The sequence below is a fragment of the Chanodichthys erythropterus genome, chromosome 3, assembly GCF_024489055.1.
Source record: "Chanodichthys erythropterus isolate Z2021 chromosome 3, ASM2448905v1, whole genome shotgun sequence".
Taxonomy (NCBI): domain Eukaryota; kingdom Metazoa; phylum Chordata; class Actinopteri; order Cypriniformes; family Xenocyprididae; genus Chanodichthys; species Chanodichthys erythropterus.
Window position 1 is genome coordinate 43284415 of NC_090223.1, and position 16324 is coordinate 43300738.

The window sequence follows — 16324 nt, forward strand, 5'->3', positions numbered from 1 at the left end:
TTAAAAAGGAAAGTAAGAGTAAAAACATGTTAACTGGTTCACTAAGTTCCTGTGTAAAGTGAAAAAATACATTTGATTTAGTAATTTTATATAAAATAAACAAGCAAAAAACGACAATGTATAATGAGTTTTTTGTTATGAAGCTGCCAGTTTTTGGGTTTTTTTTACTGTAAATTAAACAGGATTTTTTTTTGCAGTGTATAGCACACACAAATGAATTAGGCATTCATGCAAAAACTAAAAAAAACAAAAACCACCACAACAACGAGCAGTTGTGATCTAACCTACTCGTGATTATATGATAACAAAATGGCAGGTTTGAATTGCTTTTAGCTGCCTGCACTTGAATATAATTTTCCAAATAAAGTCCTTAAATATGTAATGTGAGCACGCCTGATACAGTTGAGCATTAATTGAGGTTAAACAAGAGTTAAGAACCCACAGTAGGTCTTTAAAGTTTAATGCATTCCCTCATCAGATTGTGCTCCACATTAACCTCGATGACATGAATATTTTTCAAAGACAAACTAACAAATATTACATTTATAGAGTGGGCTCAAAAGTCATAAAGTTCAATTTCAATATTCACTTTGCCTGGAGAGGGATACAACATGACAGCACTTTTTTGGAAGAGCAGGTGCTGAGAAAAGCCAGAAATCATTGGTGGGAGAGAATAGATGTGAAGTCTGCAGAGAGATGATATTACCGCTCTACTGTATGTACCCCATTGCCTCACACTGATTGCACGGTTTCCTTTAAAATCGGTTGCCCTTTGCATTTACTAGAACGTTTTCATTTTACACACGTAAAAGCGTAAAAGTAAAGTCTTTTTCCACTGCAAAGGCAGATGCATAGTTACGTTGATCGTTCCATTGAAACTTGACAGTCTTTTCAATTTTTTGTTGCTCTCACCCAACTGTTATCTCTAACTTTCAGCTAATTCAACATGAAGGAAGAGGTTTAAGCAGCTATATATCTCAAAAAAACATCCTCAATACTCAGCTAAATAAAAGTGATTAAATTTAAAGTGAGACGTTGAGATGACACCACCTTTTTTTCACCTGGAACAGAAATGGCATCTTTTGCCACATTTGGAGCAGATAAAACTCAAAGGAGCCATTGGGCATGAAGCGTCTGCCGCCCACAGCTCCAGGCCTGAGAAAGCGAGCTGATAGGGGGTCTGATTAGAGTGAGAGGTGAGAGCAGAGGCCTGCCACTCACGACCTGAGAGAGAAAACCTACGGTGCTGTGATTTCAGCCACAGCAGGAGTTACAGAGAACTGTGGGTGGAGGATCAGTGACAGAAAACACACTTAAACAATGACAGTCCTGATGGGCTGCAGCAGACCATAGTGTGATGAGCCATAATAAGCCTGTTATTGACCAAGCATGAGTGTAAAAAAAAAAACACAATAGGCGGACAACATGCGAATAAACAACTGTTGAAAACCATGGCCTCCTACCTGTTTGTTTCGGTGCTGTACTGTCCCTTGCCCACCTGATTGACCGCGCAGACCCTGAACTGGTATGAGCGGGCAGGAGTGAGTCCCTTCACCATGGCCCTTGTCACGATGGGGTCGACATCAGGCAAGTACACTCTCCAGGGAGAATCTGGTATACAAAAAGGAGCAGAACATTTCAAACTATTTAAACAAACATTACAAGGGACATCATTTATATATTTTATATTGGTTATAGTACTATTGTATTAATATACATCACTGTTCAAATGTTTTTGAAAGAAGTCTCTTATGCTCCCCTGGGCTTCATTTATTTAATAAAATAAATACAGTTAGAACAGTAATATTGTGAACTAATATTACAATTTAAAACAACTGTTTTCTATTTCCATACGCAGAATTCCAAAATGCATATATGTAAAATGTATTATCAATGTTGAAAATGTTATGTACTGCATAACATTTTTGTGAAAACCATGATGCATATTTTTCATGATTTTTTGATGAATAGCAAGTTCAAAAGAACAGCATTTATTTGATAAAGAAATCTTTTTGTAACATTATAAATGTCTTTACTGTGACTTTTGAGTATTAAAAGTATTAATTTCTTTAAAAAAATCGTACTTATCTCAAATAAGAATACTGTTATATTATACAACCTGAATTCCGGAAACATAGGGACGTTTTTTAAATTTGAATAAAATGAAAACTAAAAGACTTTCAAATCACACGAGCCAATATTTTATTCACAAGATATTCATATTTATAATTCACAAGAATTCATATAGATAACATAACAAATGTTTAAACTGAGAAATTTTACACTTTTTTTCCCACTATATGAGCTCATTTCAAATTTGATGCCTGCTACAGGTCTCAAAAAAGTTGGCACTGGGGCAACAAATGGCTGAAAAAGAAAGAAATTTTGAAAAGATTCAGCTGGGAGAACATCTAGCAACTAATTAAGTCAATTGATATCAGGTCTGTAACATGATTAGCTATAAAAGGGATGTCTCTCAGAAGTAAAGATGGGCAGAGCTGTGAAAGAGTGCGTACAAAGATTGTGGAATACTTTAAAAACAAAGGCTTTGCAAATCTCATCATGTACAGTGCATAACATCATCAAAAGACACAGAGAAACTGGAGAAATCTCTGTGCGTAAGGGACAAGACCGAAGACCTTTATTGGATGCCCCTGGTCTTCCGGCCCTCAGATGACACTGCATCACTCATCGGCATGATTGTGTCAATGACATTACTAAATGGGCCCAGGAATACTTCCAGAAAGCACTGTCGGTAAACACAATCCGCCGTGCCATCTGCAGATGCCAACTAAAGCTCTATCATGCAAAAAGGAAGCCATATGTGAACATGGTCCAGAAGCGAAAAAATCATGGACGCCATGTCCTCCGGGCTAAAGAGGAGGGAGACCTTCCAGCATGTCATCAGCATTCAGTTCAAAAGCCAGCATCACTGATGATATGGGGGTGCATAAGTGCATACGGTATAGGCAGCTTGCATGTTTTGGAAGGCACTATGAATGCTGAAAGGTATATAAAGGTATTAGAGCAACATATGCTCCCCTCTAGACAACGTCTATTTCAGGGTAGGCCTTGTGTATTGCAGCAGGACAATGCAAACCACATACAGCTATTACAACAGCATGGCTTCATCGTAGAAGAGTCTGGGTGCAGAATTGTACTGCCTGCAGTCTAGATCTTCCACCTAGAGAACAACTGGCACGTCATTAAACGAAAAATACATCAAAGACAACCACAAACTCTTCAGCAGCTGGAAACCTATATCAGGCAAGAATGGGACCAAATTCCAACACCAAAACTCCAGAAACTCATAACCTTGATGCCCAGATGTCTTCAAATTGTTTTGAAAAGAAGAGGAGATGCTACATCATGGTAAACATGCCCCAGTCCAAACTACTTTTAGACCTGTAGCATGCATTAAATTTGAAATTAGCTCATTTTGTGCATAAAATTGTAAAATTTCTCTGCTTAAACATTTGTTATATTATCTATGTTCTATTGTGAATAAAATATTGGCTCATGTGATTTAAAAGTCTTTTAGTTTTAATTTTATTCAAATTCAAAACATGTCCCAACATTTCCAGAATTCGGGTTGTATTATATATTTATGTTTTATTTTTTTCTGCCTATAATGTTAATATCTCTAACACCAAAACTGTCATAATTTGTTCAATGACCATTTCCACCCCTTTGCTGACCCTTAGAATTAATAAGGCCTTTTCTGCTACTGAACCAAAGACATCTATATATAATTGAGCTCTGATGTGACTGGCTAACCACTCTGAAAATAAAATGAAAAACACTTACATAAGTTTTGTTTGCTTATGCATTTTCCATGATAATGACCCTTTTAACTAAAGAACTTTTAAGCGTATTCATTTCTGGAAATGTTATTAATGAAAGTAATTATACAGTTAAACATTGTTTTCTGTCTTCTAAAGACACATGGTGGCTTATATAAAATTACACAATTTATATATGTGCATAATCAAGCATAATCACATGATACTTGTCAAGATATTTTACACAAATTAGTCATCCACTCATAATTACATAATATGCTTGAGTCTGGACTTGCCATTATTACTTAATGACACTTAATGACCAGCCATGCAGCTTCAGAAATTATACACCAGACTCCAAACCAAATGTACGATGAGATGAGGTTGAGATCAAAAAATATTAATACAATCTTTTTATGAGTAAATATCTCATGATTCTAAACACAAGTACCAATCCATTAATGAGGAAGAAAATTAACAATTGCATTTCAATTCACGGTCTTTGAAGGAAAAAAAAATTTAGTCGACGAGAGAGCAGGTTTTTCTCACTTTCTCTGAAATGTGTTTCTAACGGGACTTCCCAGCCTTATTACACCCTGCACCAGTAATCTTCACCTCCACTCCGGCACATTCCTCACTGTCCTCTTCCAGGCCCAGAAGATCAATCTACTTAGGTGGGTTTTTCCCTGGTTCTGTAATACCGCAGCCTTTTACACCACTGGGTGACACTAACTGACATCAACTCGTACATGTAGCACGTGCTGTGGAGACCGAGAGCAGCAACGCACGTTCTGGACTGGCTGAACATTCAGATGCATAATGGGTGGATGTGAATGAGGCACTGAGCTCAGTATTTTCTTTAACAATGCCTGCTCGGCTCAATCACTGGATGGGGTTTACTTTAAAATTATCCCACAGAGCAAATGGCTATAAAGTGACCCCAAGAAGTATTTGGACACCTTATTCAAATTTTAAATGATGTGATTTCTATATCTCTCTTCTGAGCCACTCTAGCTCAAATAGCTTTTGATTAAGTGGTGTCAAGGTGATTTTTACTGGATTTAATAAGTCAGGCTGAATTCAGAATAGCATCAGTTCTGGAAGTAAAAATGCCATTCCGTTGCTTCATAGGGGAATTGATTTTGAATGATAAATTATAAACCTTTAAAGACAGACATACTGTGAGCTATGAGGTTGTTAAAGGGATAGTTCCCCAAAAATGAAAATTTCCCAATAATTTACTCACCCTCAAGCCATCCTAAGTGTACATGACTTTCTTCTTTCAGCCAAACACTATCAGAGTTATATTAAAAATATCCTGGCTCTTCCAAGCTTTATATTTATATTTGAAGTCCAAAAAAGTGCATCCATCGATCAAAAACGTACTCCAATAAAGTTAATAAAGGACTTAATAAAGGACTGAGTGAATCGATGCGTTTGCAACAAATATCCTTATTTAAAACTTAATAAAGTAAGATAAAGAGCTTCTGGCACACCAGCCATACGTATTCGACTTGCGTCCAGAAAGCATTAACTTCCGTGAAGTAGTACACAATGACATGACGTAGCATGTGTTGTAACGCAGGACATAGCATAGTACATCATAGCGTAGCGTAGAACGTCATGGCATTGTGTACTACGTCACAGAAGATAATGCTTTTTGGACGTAAGTCGAATGTGTATGGCTGGACTACGTCAGGCCTTCAGAAGGCTTTTGTTAACCCTTTTTGAGGGTGAGTAACTTGTGGGGTAATTTATATTTTTGGGTGAACTATCCCTTTAATCGATGGTATATGCTTTTGTTGAAGCCTTTAGCCTGCATTATTTCAACTTTTTAAAAAAATAATGTTTGACAGTCGAATTTATGGTGAAAAACTACATAGTCCATGATTCTGCAGAGAAATGTACACCAATCAGGGAATAGAACAAGGAAATTGCACCAAAAGGACTCTTCAGCACCCGCTCACTCCAATCAAAATGATGTCATATATATACACGCACACACACTCATCATACATATAAAACTTTAAATTCAATTTAAAGTTTTAAATATATTGCTTTTAATTTGATTGTCATTCACAATGTTTCATTGTTCACAATCTTGTCTTTTTGTCCAAATTTCAAATATTTTTTTGCTTCAAATCAAGGTTTGTAATTTTGTGATTGACATCATAGCTGCTTGATTTGATTCAATGTTTAGAACTCTTAAATTAAGGATTTTTAAAAATCCCTATGGGAAAATGAATGGGGAAAATGCTGAAAAAAGTGGGCGGACATTGCCAGGATGCCATTCCCAATTCAGCCTCAGTTTCCCTCAAGTTGACGTAGGTGTCCTAGCAGAGTGTAGTTCATCACATTTGAAAAACTTACATCTGACAACCAAAAAACGTGCTCAAAAATTTGTAAAATCGAACAAACTAATTTATATATTTCTTTACATGGCAATTGGGTTACTAATGAAACTGTATTTGCCCCAGGCTAGGTACAATGATGGATGAAGGGGAGTACACCAGTGTGTGTTTGTGAGTGTGTCTGCATGTATCTTACTGTTCTCTGAGAGCTCAACCACATAATGCAGTAGGGGGCTGTTTCCATCAAAGGGTCTCATCCAGGACAGGTCCACACTGCGGCTGTCATTGGTGTTCAGGCTGGCCTGCAGGTTTCGAGGCGAGTGTGGCAGCTCTCTATGAGGACATAGAACAGCAAATGCTCAAAATAAGGGCTGCTTCACAATTCTCACACAAGCACTGCATAAACAAAGCTAGCATTATCACATAGCTACAGGTCTATACAGAACATGAAGTGATTTATATGTTACTACATTAAGTATTTTGCAATAAATGATCAAATCTGAATGCTACATGAATATTACAATATTACGCTACCAGACGTTTATTGTGGTATGGGTCGGTTAATGATTTTATCTTTGGGACTGCCCTTCCCAGTAGGATTCCTCGGCCAATTTTCAGATCTTCTCAGATATTCACTTCTACTGCAGTGTCCTCCATGTTCAAAAGGATTGTGATTCCAAATTCAGCCTGAATCTCACAGCCAGTCGAAGGCAGGCATTCATTTGCATTTGTCTTGATTTTCTTCTTCACACTAGCTTTTTTTTAAATTCTATTGATTTCTTTATTAATCATTTCATATGCATCCTGCTGAGACCAGGCACCGAGCACCAACGGTTGCGCTCGGAAAGTTTGTGTTCTCCTCTAAATTAAACCCATGGAGAGAACCAGCAAAGCTTAAGATTTCATCACTTTTTGCATGTTTTTTTTTTTTCTCAGAAGGAAGACTGTGACGTTTACACAGGTGTAAAAAAACTGCTAATCCTTTACATGATGTTAACTAGTAAATTGCAAAATGTTAAATACCTTTGATTTCACTTAAATAATATTAATATCAAATATTTTTGGGTGAACTATCTCTTTAATATCTTAGTAATTTTGTTTCGCAAGTAACTTTATCTTGTATTAAGGATTTTTTAGATACTATCCATTACAGATAGTATATTAGAGCACAAGGCGAACACATTTTTGCACATGGAGAGTTAACATAAAAATAACAGAATGGCAGCAAAATAAAATTGAACTTAGTATTAGTATTAATGCTTTTGTTCAGATTGTTGGACAATCAGTGTTTATTTGTAATGGCGTGGGCTGTGATCGCTGAAGGTGGAGAAAGAATGGATGGGTGACTTCAGCCACTGGGGAAAGTCCTCTTGACAACATGCCTGATTCCACACAACCATCTGATACCACCAAGACATCTTCTCCAGTTTAATGAGGAGCCAGAAAACCCACAAACAGATAATGAGTCTTAGTTCCACACAACATTAGCCTCATGAAATCTGCATAAAGTACACACACCCGCTGGTTACTGCAGTCTTCCAGCGGTTTATTTCTGGAGAGCTTCTGAGGGGATTTTATTCCCTCATCATATTGTGGTACAGAGTCATAAGCAAAGGCTTTAGGTGTTAAAATGTTTACGCTGCCAAGATTTAGCTTTTATTTTGGGTTTAAGGATTCGACTGGCAGACACGGATCATAAATGGAGTTTCAAATAGCCGGGATGAAGAAATTTACCCACTCAGAGACTGGTCAAAAGGTCAAAAGCTTTTTAGGAGATGGTCAGGACGTTTTTTTCTTTTTCTTTTTTTTTTTTTTTTGGATAGAGAGTTAGAAAAGCACTCATAAATACTAGCAAACTAGCTACTTCAAAGACTAGGTTTTGAAAGTCAGGTTAAAGGCAAAGAACACAGACATAACAAAAAAAACTTCTTTGATTAAATAAAAAGCTTTAAAAGTTACAATTATCAGACTGTTGATAAATATTAAAATAGAGTATAAGCAGTTGGAATCGAGAATGAAAGGTTACATTGAAAAAGGTTACTGGGGAAAGGTCAGTCTACACACTCATGCTGAGAGTAGAAATCCACTCAAATAGTGCATGCAGATGCTGCAGTAGGTGAGCAAACAAAATGCAGAAGAAAGCTAAAGAAACAAAGAATTGTCCAATTCAAGCAGATAGGAGTTGGTGTCCTTTGCAAAATAATAAGCCTGCACTACAGTTTTGTTGTCTGTCACTTTAAAAGCTAGAGCTCTTGAAAGTCGGGAGACAAAAAAAATCCTACAGACTTGTTCACACCATAGAAAAAACTATAAAGTTGAACTATAAAGTTAACCTCAAATGTTAATAATCACTCTAATAGTGAAGTCCACATCACAGCTGAATTGTTAACACAAGAGAAACAATATTGATGGAATCCCTTTCAGACATTGACAGCAAATCAGAATCCAGGAGCTTTTAAAGTGGGAAACCATACAGGGCAGCTCTTTAAAGGGGTCATGAACTGTGTTGTTTTATAAAGTTTCCTGGGTTGCACTTGTAATGTTAGTATGCTTTTTACATCAAAAATGGTCATAATTTAGAAATAAAAGGCATTTTTGCTACCCTGATTTTAGCCCTCTGATCTGAACGCTCTGTTTTAAGGGGCGTGTCTGCTGTGAGACTTCAGTGTAAACGCCCACTGCTGTGATTGGCTAACATCTTTGCATTTGAAATAGCCAAGTATTACACTCTCTTTTAGCACATTTTTACTATTACAGTTCTCAAGGTTAACTAGTTGTGAAAAGTGCTGCATTACATTTAGATTGTGGCATGAAAGGTTGCAGAGATGAACATTGTAGTCGATCACAGACATGTTGAGCGCATGAAAGCAGTGATCTCCTCATTGCAACTCAATTTCTGTACACTAACAAATGCTTTCATTGTCACTAACAGTGTAAATGTGATATAAGAGATTCGTTGAATAAAACGAGAGTTTTGGCGCATGTCCAGAACTCATTCACTGATAAACTCGCACTGTTTGATTGACAGCTCCAATGATTGCAAAGGGAGCGTTTTTTGATTACGTTCTTTATATAATTTAATCACCGCTGAAATAACAGATTATTTTCATCCTACTAATGCTGAAGTTGATCGTTAGTCACTGGTTTGATTACTGACACACAGACAAAGAACATTTGACTGTACATGAATCATTACATATCAGATCAGGCATTAGAATTAACACAGTTACTTACATTTTGTTGCATTACTGTCGAGTCCATATCGTAAAAGTCTGTTTGCACAGCCTGCGCCGAAATGTGATTGATTTACCAAAGAATCCACAGTGAAATACTGAGTAAGCAAGAGGAAAATTTGAAGAAAGGCTATAGAAAGAGAGATGCCTGATAGACATTACAAAAGAGAAAATGTCAGAGGAATATCTCTGGAACAAGATGGGTCATGATCAGGCAAGTGCTTTAGGACTTGCGTTATATTAGAAAAGCTTTCCAGCGCTGGAGAGACCTAAGCGGAAAGGCCAGAAAACAGACACCAAGATTGTGTTGTTTCTGCTCTATACTTGAGTAACAATGGTTTTGAGTTTGTGCTGCTGGCGACTAACAACAATCTCTTGCTTGTATATACTCATGTATTGTGTGTTCACTTCGTTCGTTCGTCATGTTTGCAAAGCTTTATTTTGCTTCACTTCTGCTATGATAAAAAGTTTTGCATTGCATGTTCATGCATTTTGGGGGCGGAGCAATGAAAGGAGGGGTGTGTTTGTTTGGGTTGATTTCAAATATCAACAGTGTTCAACAATGATTCTCAGAAATGGCTTACTGCACCTTTAAATCTGTTGGATTTCTTATCTGTTCAATTGTCCATCAGGACAAAATCATATACCCGATCACTTAGAGAAGTAATATCACAACCCTCCTCAGCAAGCCTCATGATTTGAGGTATCATTCATGTCTGCAGCAGAAACGATGTGAGGTGAGTTACATGACAAAGTTGAATACTTAGGGTTAGAGGTTTTTGAGAGACAGCATATATTTCGCTCTTCAGTTACGTCCTCACACTTCAAAGGCAGCTGGTGAAAAATGATGCGCTATGTGCACCTGGAAGGTGACATACATCCATCAGCACAGCGCATTAGTCAGCCTAATGCTCAGAGATGAAGGGAAGCTAAGTCACTCACATGACCTCCAGACGGGCCGCCTTGGAGTCGTTGCCGGCCTGAGAGATGACGTCACAGGTATAGTCCCCGATGTCCCCGGACCAGGTTTGACTGATGTGCAAGGAGCCCTCCTGCAGGCTGATACGCCCCCCTCTGGTCTGGCTCACTAACTCTTCATCCTTTTTCCACACGTACCTGCCAAGTGAAGGAGACGGGGAGCGGAAGAGAACTCTATCACAGTCAAACTGACACAGGGGGAGCGCAGGAAACAGCGCTGGCTCATTACACTGATATCCAGCATATTAGCGCTGAATTAACTGTACAACACTACGGATCGCGCTTTGAATCAACTTCAAGGCCTGTGGGCTGACACTCTGAATTAACATTACAATCAAACCGAGTGTGGAGCCCAGACGAGAAGAGGAAGCTGCACAGCTCGTTTGTCATCACCCACCTCACTTCCACGCGCGGGTCGTGGGTGGCGCCACACTCCAAAATGGCTGTGGTCCCCTTAATGACACGTCTGTCCATGGGAGGGCTGGATATGGATGTGCGACCTTGGAAAAAAACACAACATTGTTGATTCTGCACGAGTTTAATGTTTCCAAGAACCAAATGGCTACGCTTCACTGTATAACCGCCTCTTCACACGTCAATGGCCGAGCGTGTTTCTCTCCCGCTGAGACAATTCCAGGACTTTACATGCTCTGATCAGTGTGTAATGACAGGCCTGGATGCTGTAGATATCACATTGCTTGGCTGCAGTTTATCATGCTCTGCTCTGACTTTATTTATTGAATATATGTATTATTAAAGGAAGGAAGTTTGATGTGAGTTTTGCTTTTGCATTTGCCCAAACCGAACTACACATTTCCACTGAAATAATGGTAGTTATTTTATCAACGTCTCTTTTGTCTCTGTACTCTTATATTTGGTGTACACCATAGCGAATACAGAAATCTTGATGGATATTTTAAAACTTAGATACTGTTTAACTTGTTTTCTTCTCTGTGACAATTGAGTGTCATAAATGGAAAGTTGCACAGTGCTGCTTTGAGTACCAGAGGAACCAATGTATTTCTGCTTTTCTATAAGCACCATCTACTGTCAAAGGTGAAATTGCACTTTCATTCAGCCCGTCTGCATTTGTTAAGCAATGGTCTGAACAGATGCTTTGTATGTGAAAATCAGACCATATATACAGTATGTGCCAAACGTTCATGCTGATGTGAACAGGCTTTTATAGTTAAGCTGTGGTGCATTATAGAATATTTGAACCTCAATCAACTGTTGTGCAATGAACGTAAATAGATGCTTGTTGAAGCTGAGCTACAGTCCACTTATCTAGGTCTGTAAGTCTGTAAAAATATGCTTACATTTTTTAGTCCATCTGAAATTCAACTTTTAAAATGCATGTAAATGCAAAATAGGACTTGTAAACAAAAACCACATTGTGCTATGTTTGTTTGTGATGTAACAATCAGCTTGTTTCCATCATGGAATAATAAAAAAAGATAATTGCAATGTTTTATATCAAAATTATGACTTTATATCTTGCAATCTGGCCATGCAAACAGTTTATATCTCTTTTAAGAGGCACCTAATATCGTAGATGAAAGGATCTGTCTTTATCACAAAATGCATATGTTGTTCAAGAAATGCTTTGGTACATTCCATTTTGTATTCATATTAATAGACAAAATAAAATATTAAATGAACAAAATGAATATTTAATTCATGATGTTCATTTCGTGATCTAGTCAGACACTTTCCTTCACAAAATTAGGCAGATCCAGGCCAGGATTGGCCATCGGGAGCACTGGAAAAGATCCCGGAGGCCCAGTGACTGGTTTGACTCACTGCCACCCTTATTTACATTCATTTAATCTTTTCGACTAACTTAAAATCCCAAGATATAAACTGATGTGCAAGAAATAAAGTCAGAAAAAAAAAAAAAAATCGCAATTACCTTGTTCATTTTTTTTATTCCGTGACAGAAACGGGCTTCCATATTGATATCATCTTTCCTCTCTCATGTCAGTGAAAAAGCATATTCTGAAAGATGCTCGCAAATGCTTTCTGATTAAGTGTGTTTCTTACTCCATACGGTGAGGGAGGCGCTGGCATTGATCGCTCCCTCTGAGTTAGCGGCAAAGCAGGTGTACATGCCCGTGTCCTGCAGCACCACCGGTTGAACCTGCAGACCGCCGGACTCCAGCAGGGTGAAACGTGGAATCTGCATTGAACCGCTGGCGAGGATCTGAGTATCTGTTATGCATAAACACACACAAACAAACCATTTAGTTCAATATCTCGCTTCGGCTTCCATATAAGGAATTAATAGAGCATCACTATGCGTGGTGGTGTTGGAGCTCGGGATGATTTTATTACAGGCTTAAAGTTTTCCCAGAGGAAAAAAGCGCCTGCAGAGCTCTCTACCTTGTTAGGAGCTGCTATTATATATGGCGCTTCATAATTGGGAATGCTATGGAAACGACTTCATGAATATAGCCAAAACAGTTGTAGAATTTAATGGAAGATTTTTTGTTACTCTTGCATGAAATTATCTTTTGTGTTGCCAATCGGCTGCAACAAAGACATCTTAATGGCTTCCTGTGAAGCACAAAACACACAACCTCATACATCAAATGATGGCTCTGCCGCAGCAACAAAATGCAAGAATGCCAGCGATCTGGCTGTAATAAGTCAAATATAGCACTAGTAAACATAACAAAACAGCAGGGCTAAGATGGCCCCATGTTAATACTGACATTACATTGATGCTCTGCTCCAAAACCTAGCCAGCTGCCTATCAAGACAACATTTTAAGGCAGAATATATGCTATCAATGTGAAGACTGTTCCAAAAAGTAAGCAATTTCATCATGCTGCATCCCAATTAACCTATTTTTGACCAACATCTAAAGCAGAATCCAATGTATTCATGGAGAAGGCAAACTCAGAATGCATTGTGACAACAACAGGGACAAAAGAATGAATCCAAATGTATTTTTATGTCACATCAAACTCTAGTGAAATCAATTGTGAGTTGAGTCCCTTGTACAAAGACTGCGTATGTTTCTGCCTATGTGTCTTAACCATTCGAGACTGAATGGTTAAGATACTCCCCAGGAAACTCCACAGGTATGGAACAGAGCTCAGATGTGATTTTAGCCTCATTTATTAATTCAGATGTTAAATGCTCAAATCTAACAACACATTGCACTAGCATTACCTCTCTTCCAGATGATGGCTGCTTTAGGGGCCCCAGATACCTGACAGGTGAACGTAGCCACCGCTCCGTCTGTGACAGTGATGTCGACCGGCGGCACGATGAAGGCCGGAGCCATACCTGCAGAACACACAGTCACATTTTTAATCAGGATGAGAAAACGACACATCCGTTCAGTAGCCCCACATTCACGCCTAATGCAGTCCACCCACACACCCCCACAGGAACACGCAAATTATTACAAGAGGCCAAACAACAGCCAGTAAATTGTATTAAAACAATGTTAAGCCCATCAAAACACTACTGATGCTTTTTATTGCGATCCAGGACATGTCTGCAAATTTGTGTTTCAAATCGGACATGGTAAACAACTGGCATGAATCTAATTATACTGTTCTGATTGGGTGCCCAATGTGGCAATGTGGAGTTGCTACTGTAGGTCATTTTTAGTAAGCAGAGATGTGTAAATGAACAGGTATTTCCATTTGGAAAAGTAAAGCATATTGTTCTTTGAGAGCAAAAGATCACTGTTTGGATGCATTGTTGAATATGTGCCATATTCATTTGGAACAGTCGAGGCAGCAATATAAAACACATTAAAGCTTTGTTTCCAATTACTTTACATCATTTTTTATCACATGAATACTGATGCCATGGTAGGGCATGGCAGTATAACCAAAATCGTATATTATACTATAAATTAGTCACGGTAACATTATATATATCACAATCCAGTAATTTTTACAGACTGACCAATATTAATGTGACCAATATAGATACAGATTGTTTCAACAAATAATTTTGACCGTTGTAGTTTTAGTTATTTATTTTGTTTAAGCTGTTAATATTATGCAAAGTTGTTTTGTGACCTAAATGGATTTTTCATAGGCATCAATGGCATCAGTGTCACATTATGTAACATATTTAAAGGTGATGTAAGATATTTTAATTTTAAAATACATTATATTAATCCAGTTTACTGTTCATTGACTACTATTAGTATGCCATTCATGGGTTTATTTCCCCCAAAAGTGTAAACATTTAGCCCCCCGCCCCCATGAGTTTGGGGTGTGGCTACTGTAGCAGGCGGAGCCAAAGGGACTATGGCAGACGTGCTACATGGGAAAAGACATTCAGCTTAGAGTAGAGCAGCAAGCCAAATTTCGCTGCATTTAGACCTTCAAAGATTAAACAGGCCATCATGGAGGCGTCAAAGCAAACAGGCCATTGCGATGTATACAACATCTTCAATACAACATCGTCATGCACTTATTCAGAAAGACAAATGTTCCAGTTTATAATGTCTCAAATAGTTGTGGTGCATCATGTCAAAAAAAAACGCAGCAGATACATTGGATTGGTTTATTATAAGCGAGGTGATCACCTTAAGTATCACCTTAACTATAAAGATAACTTTCACAATAACTATATTAACGTCCACACCAGCAGACGATATCATTCTGTTTATTCTAAGCGACTTTTATCATCTGCCTCTTTAAATGCTCAAGCTATTTAAGTCTGGTGGATTCTGATTGGCTGTCAATGCTTTTTCCTTCATCAGCTGGAAAAAAATCGCTCTGAAAGTGATTCTAACGATATTGTTTCTCTGTGCTGTTATCATTATAGTTGTGGTGTGGATTCTGCTATGGTGGTTGTATTAAAGCGCACGAAAAAGGAGGTCCATGCAGGAGACTTTTAATAGAAAAATGAAATCAAACAGGAGAAACAAAACTCCATACCACAAACATACCAACAAATCACCTATGACATTAAACATTACAGGATCAAGACTGGACTGAAACTAAGGGCTGATATGCGAGGCAAACGGAGGAGTTAACAAGGCTAATTAATAAGACACACCTGAACTGAAACTCAAATCGATCTGTAACTATGACAACTAAAGAGCGGTGGGAAAAACTAAACAAAGGAGGACATGTGACAAATGAAAAAACAGAGTCCAAAACTAACAGACATGTGACAGCTCTATAGTATTTAGAACGATTTTTAGAAATATATATTTTTTGTAATCATTAAGTTATTAAGCCCGTTCACACCAAGGACAATAACTGCAACGTTATTAATAAAGATATAGTTCTAGAAAACTAAATATAAAAGAATAGCACACTGAATATGTCCACACCACAAATATAACATTAATGGCACAGAAAAACGATATTGTTGGAATCACTTTCAGTACGATTTTTTTTTTCTCCAGCTGATGAACGATAAAAACAAGTGTTGCCAATTTAGGGATTTTGTCATTAAATTAAGTGACTTCCCTGCCCCTTTTGAGACTTTTTTCTAAAGTTTACGGACAAATTTAGTAACTTCTTGGACAAACCTTATGTAGATTCTTATTTTGCCCACTGATCTCCATTCATATTTTTATCGATCAATGAATTTGCCGTTATGATGTCATCTAGTGACATTTAGCTTCCAGTTTTAGCTACTTTCAGTTGAAAGCAATTGGCAACACTGATAAAACACTGACAACCAGTCATTTCATTCCTAATCCATTCTGCAAATGCACTCAGAATAAACAGAGCTTTCATTGGTGTGGATGCTAATATAGTTTTCATTATGGTTATCTTTAAAATTATATGGTTCTTGGTGTGAACAGGCCTTTACTTGTGACACATAGCAACACAGCTAAAAGTATTCCTAATATGTAGAACCTTTTATAGAAAGTTGCCCTGAAAGACAATGAAATCCTGATTGAACAGGCTACATTGTATATACATATACAGTACACACATCTGTTAGTTAAGTTGTAGAGCTGCAAATTAAATAACGTACACTGTACATA

The 16324-nt window shown here is 37.7% G+C and overlaps 1 protein-coding gene across 4 annotated transcripts in view; it reads right to left on the reverse strand.

The window, feature by feature from the left end:
• The window catches only part of sdk1a (sidekick cell adhesion molecule 1a), a 349997-nt gene that overhangs the window by 86534 nt on the left and 247139 nt on the right, over window positions 1–16324 (reverse strand). For all 4 annotated transcript variants that reach the window (XM_067382425.1, XM_067382423.1, XM_067382422.1 and 1 more), the window contains 6 exons: window positions 13522–13638; window positions 12388–12555; window positions 10742–10844; window positions 10309–10482; window positions 6330–6466; window positions 1464–1611 (listed from right to left, as the gene is read on the reverse strand). In XM_067382425.1, coding sequence (XP_067238526.1) covers window positions 1464–1611; window positions 6330–6466; window positions 10309–10482; window positions 10742–10844; window positions 12388–12555; window positions 13522–13638 — 847 coding nt within the window. The remainder of the gene's footprint in view (window positions 1–1463; window positions 1612–6329; window positions 6467–10308; window positions 10483–10741; window positions 10845–12387; window positions 12556–13521; window positions 13639–16324) is intronic.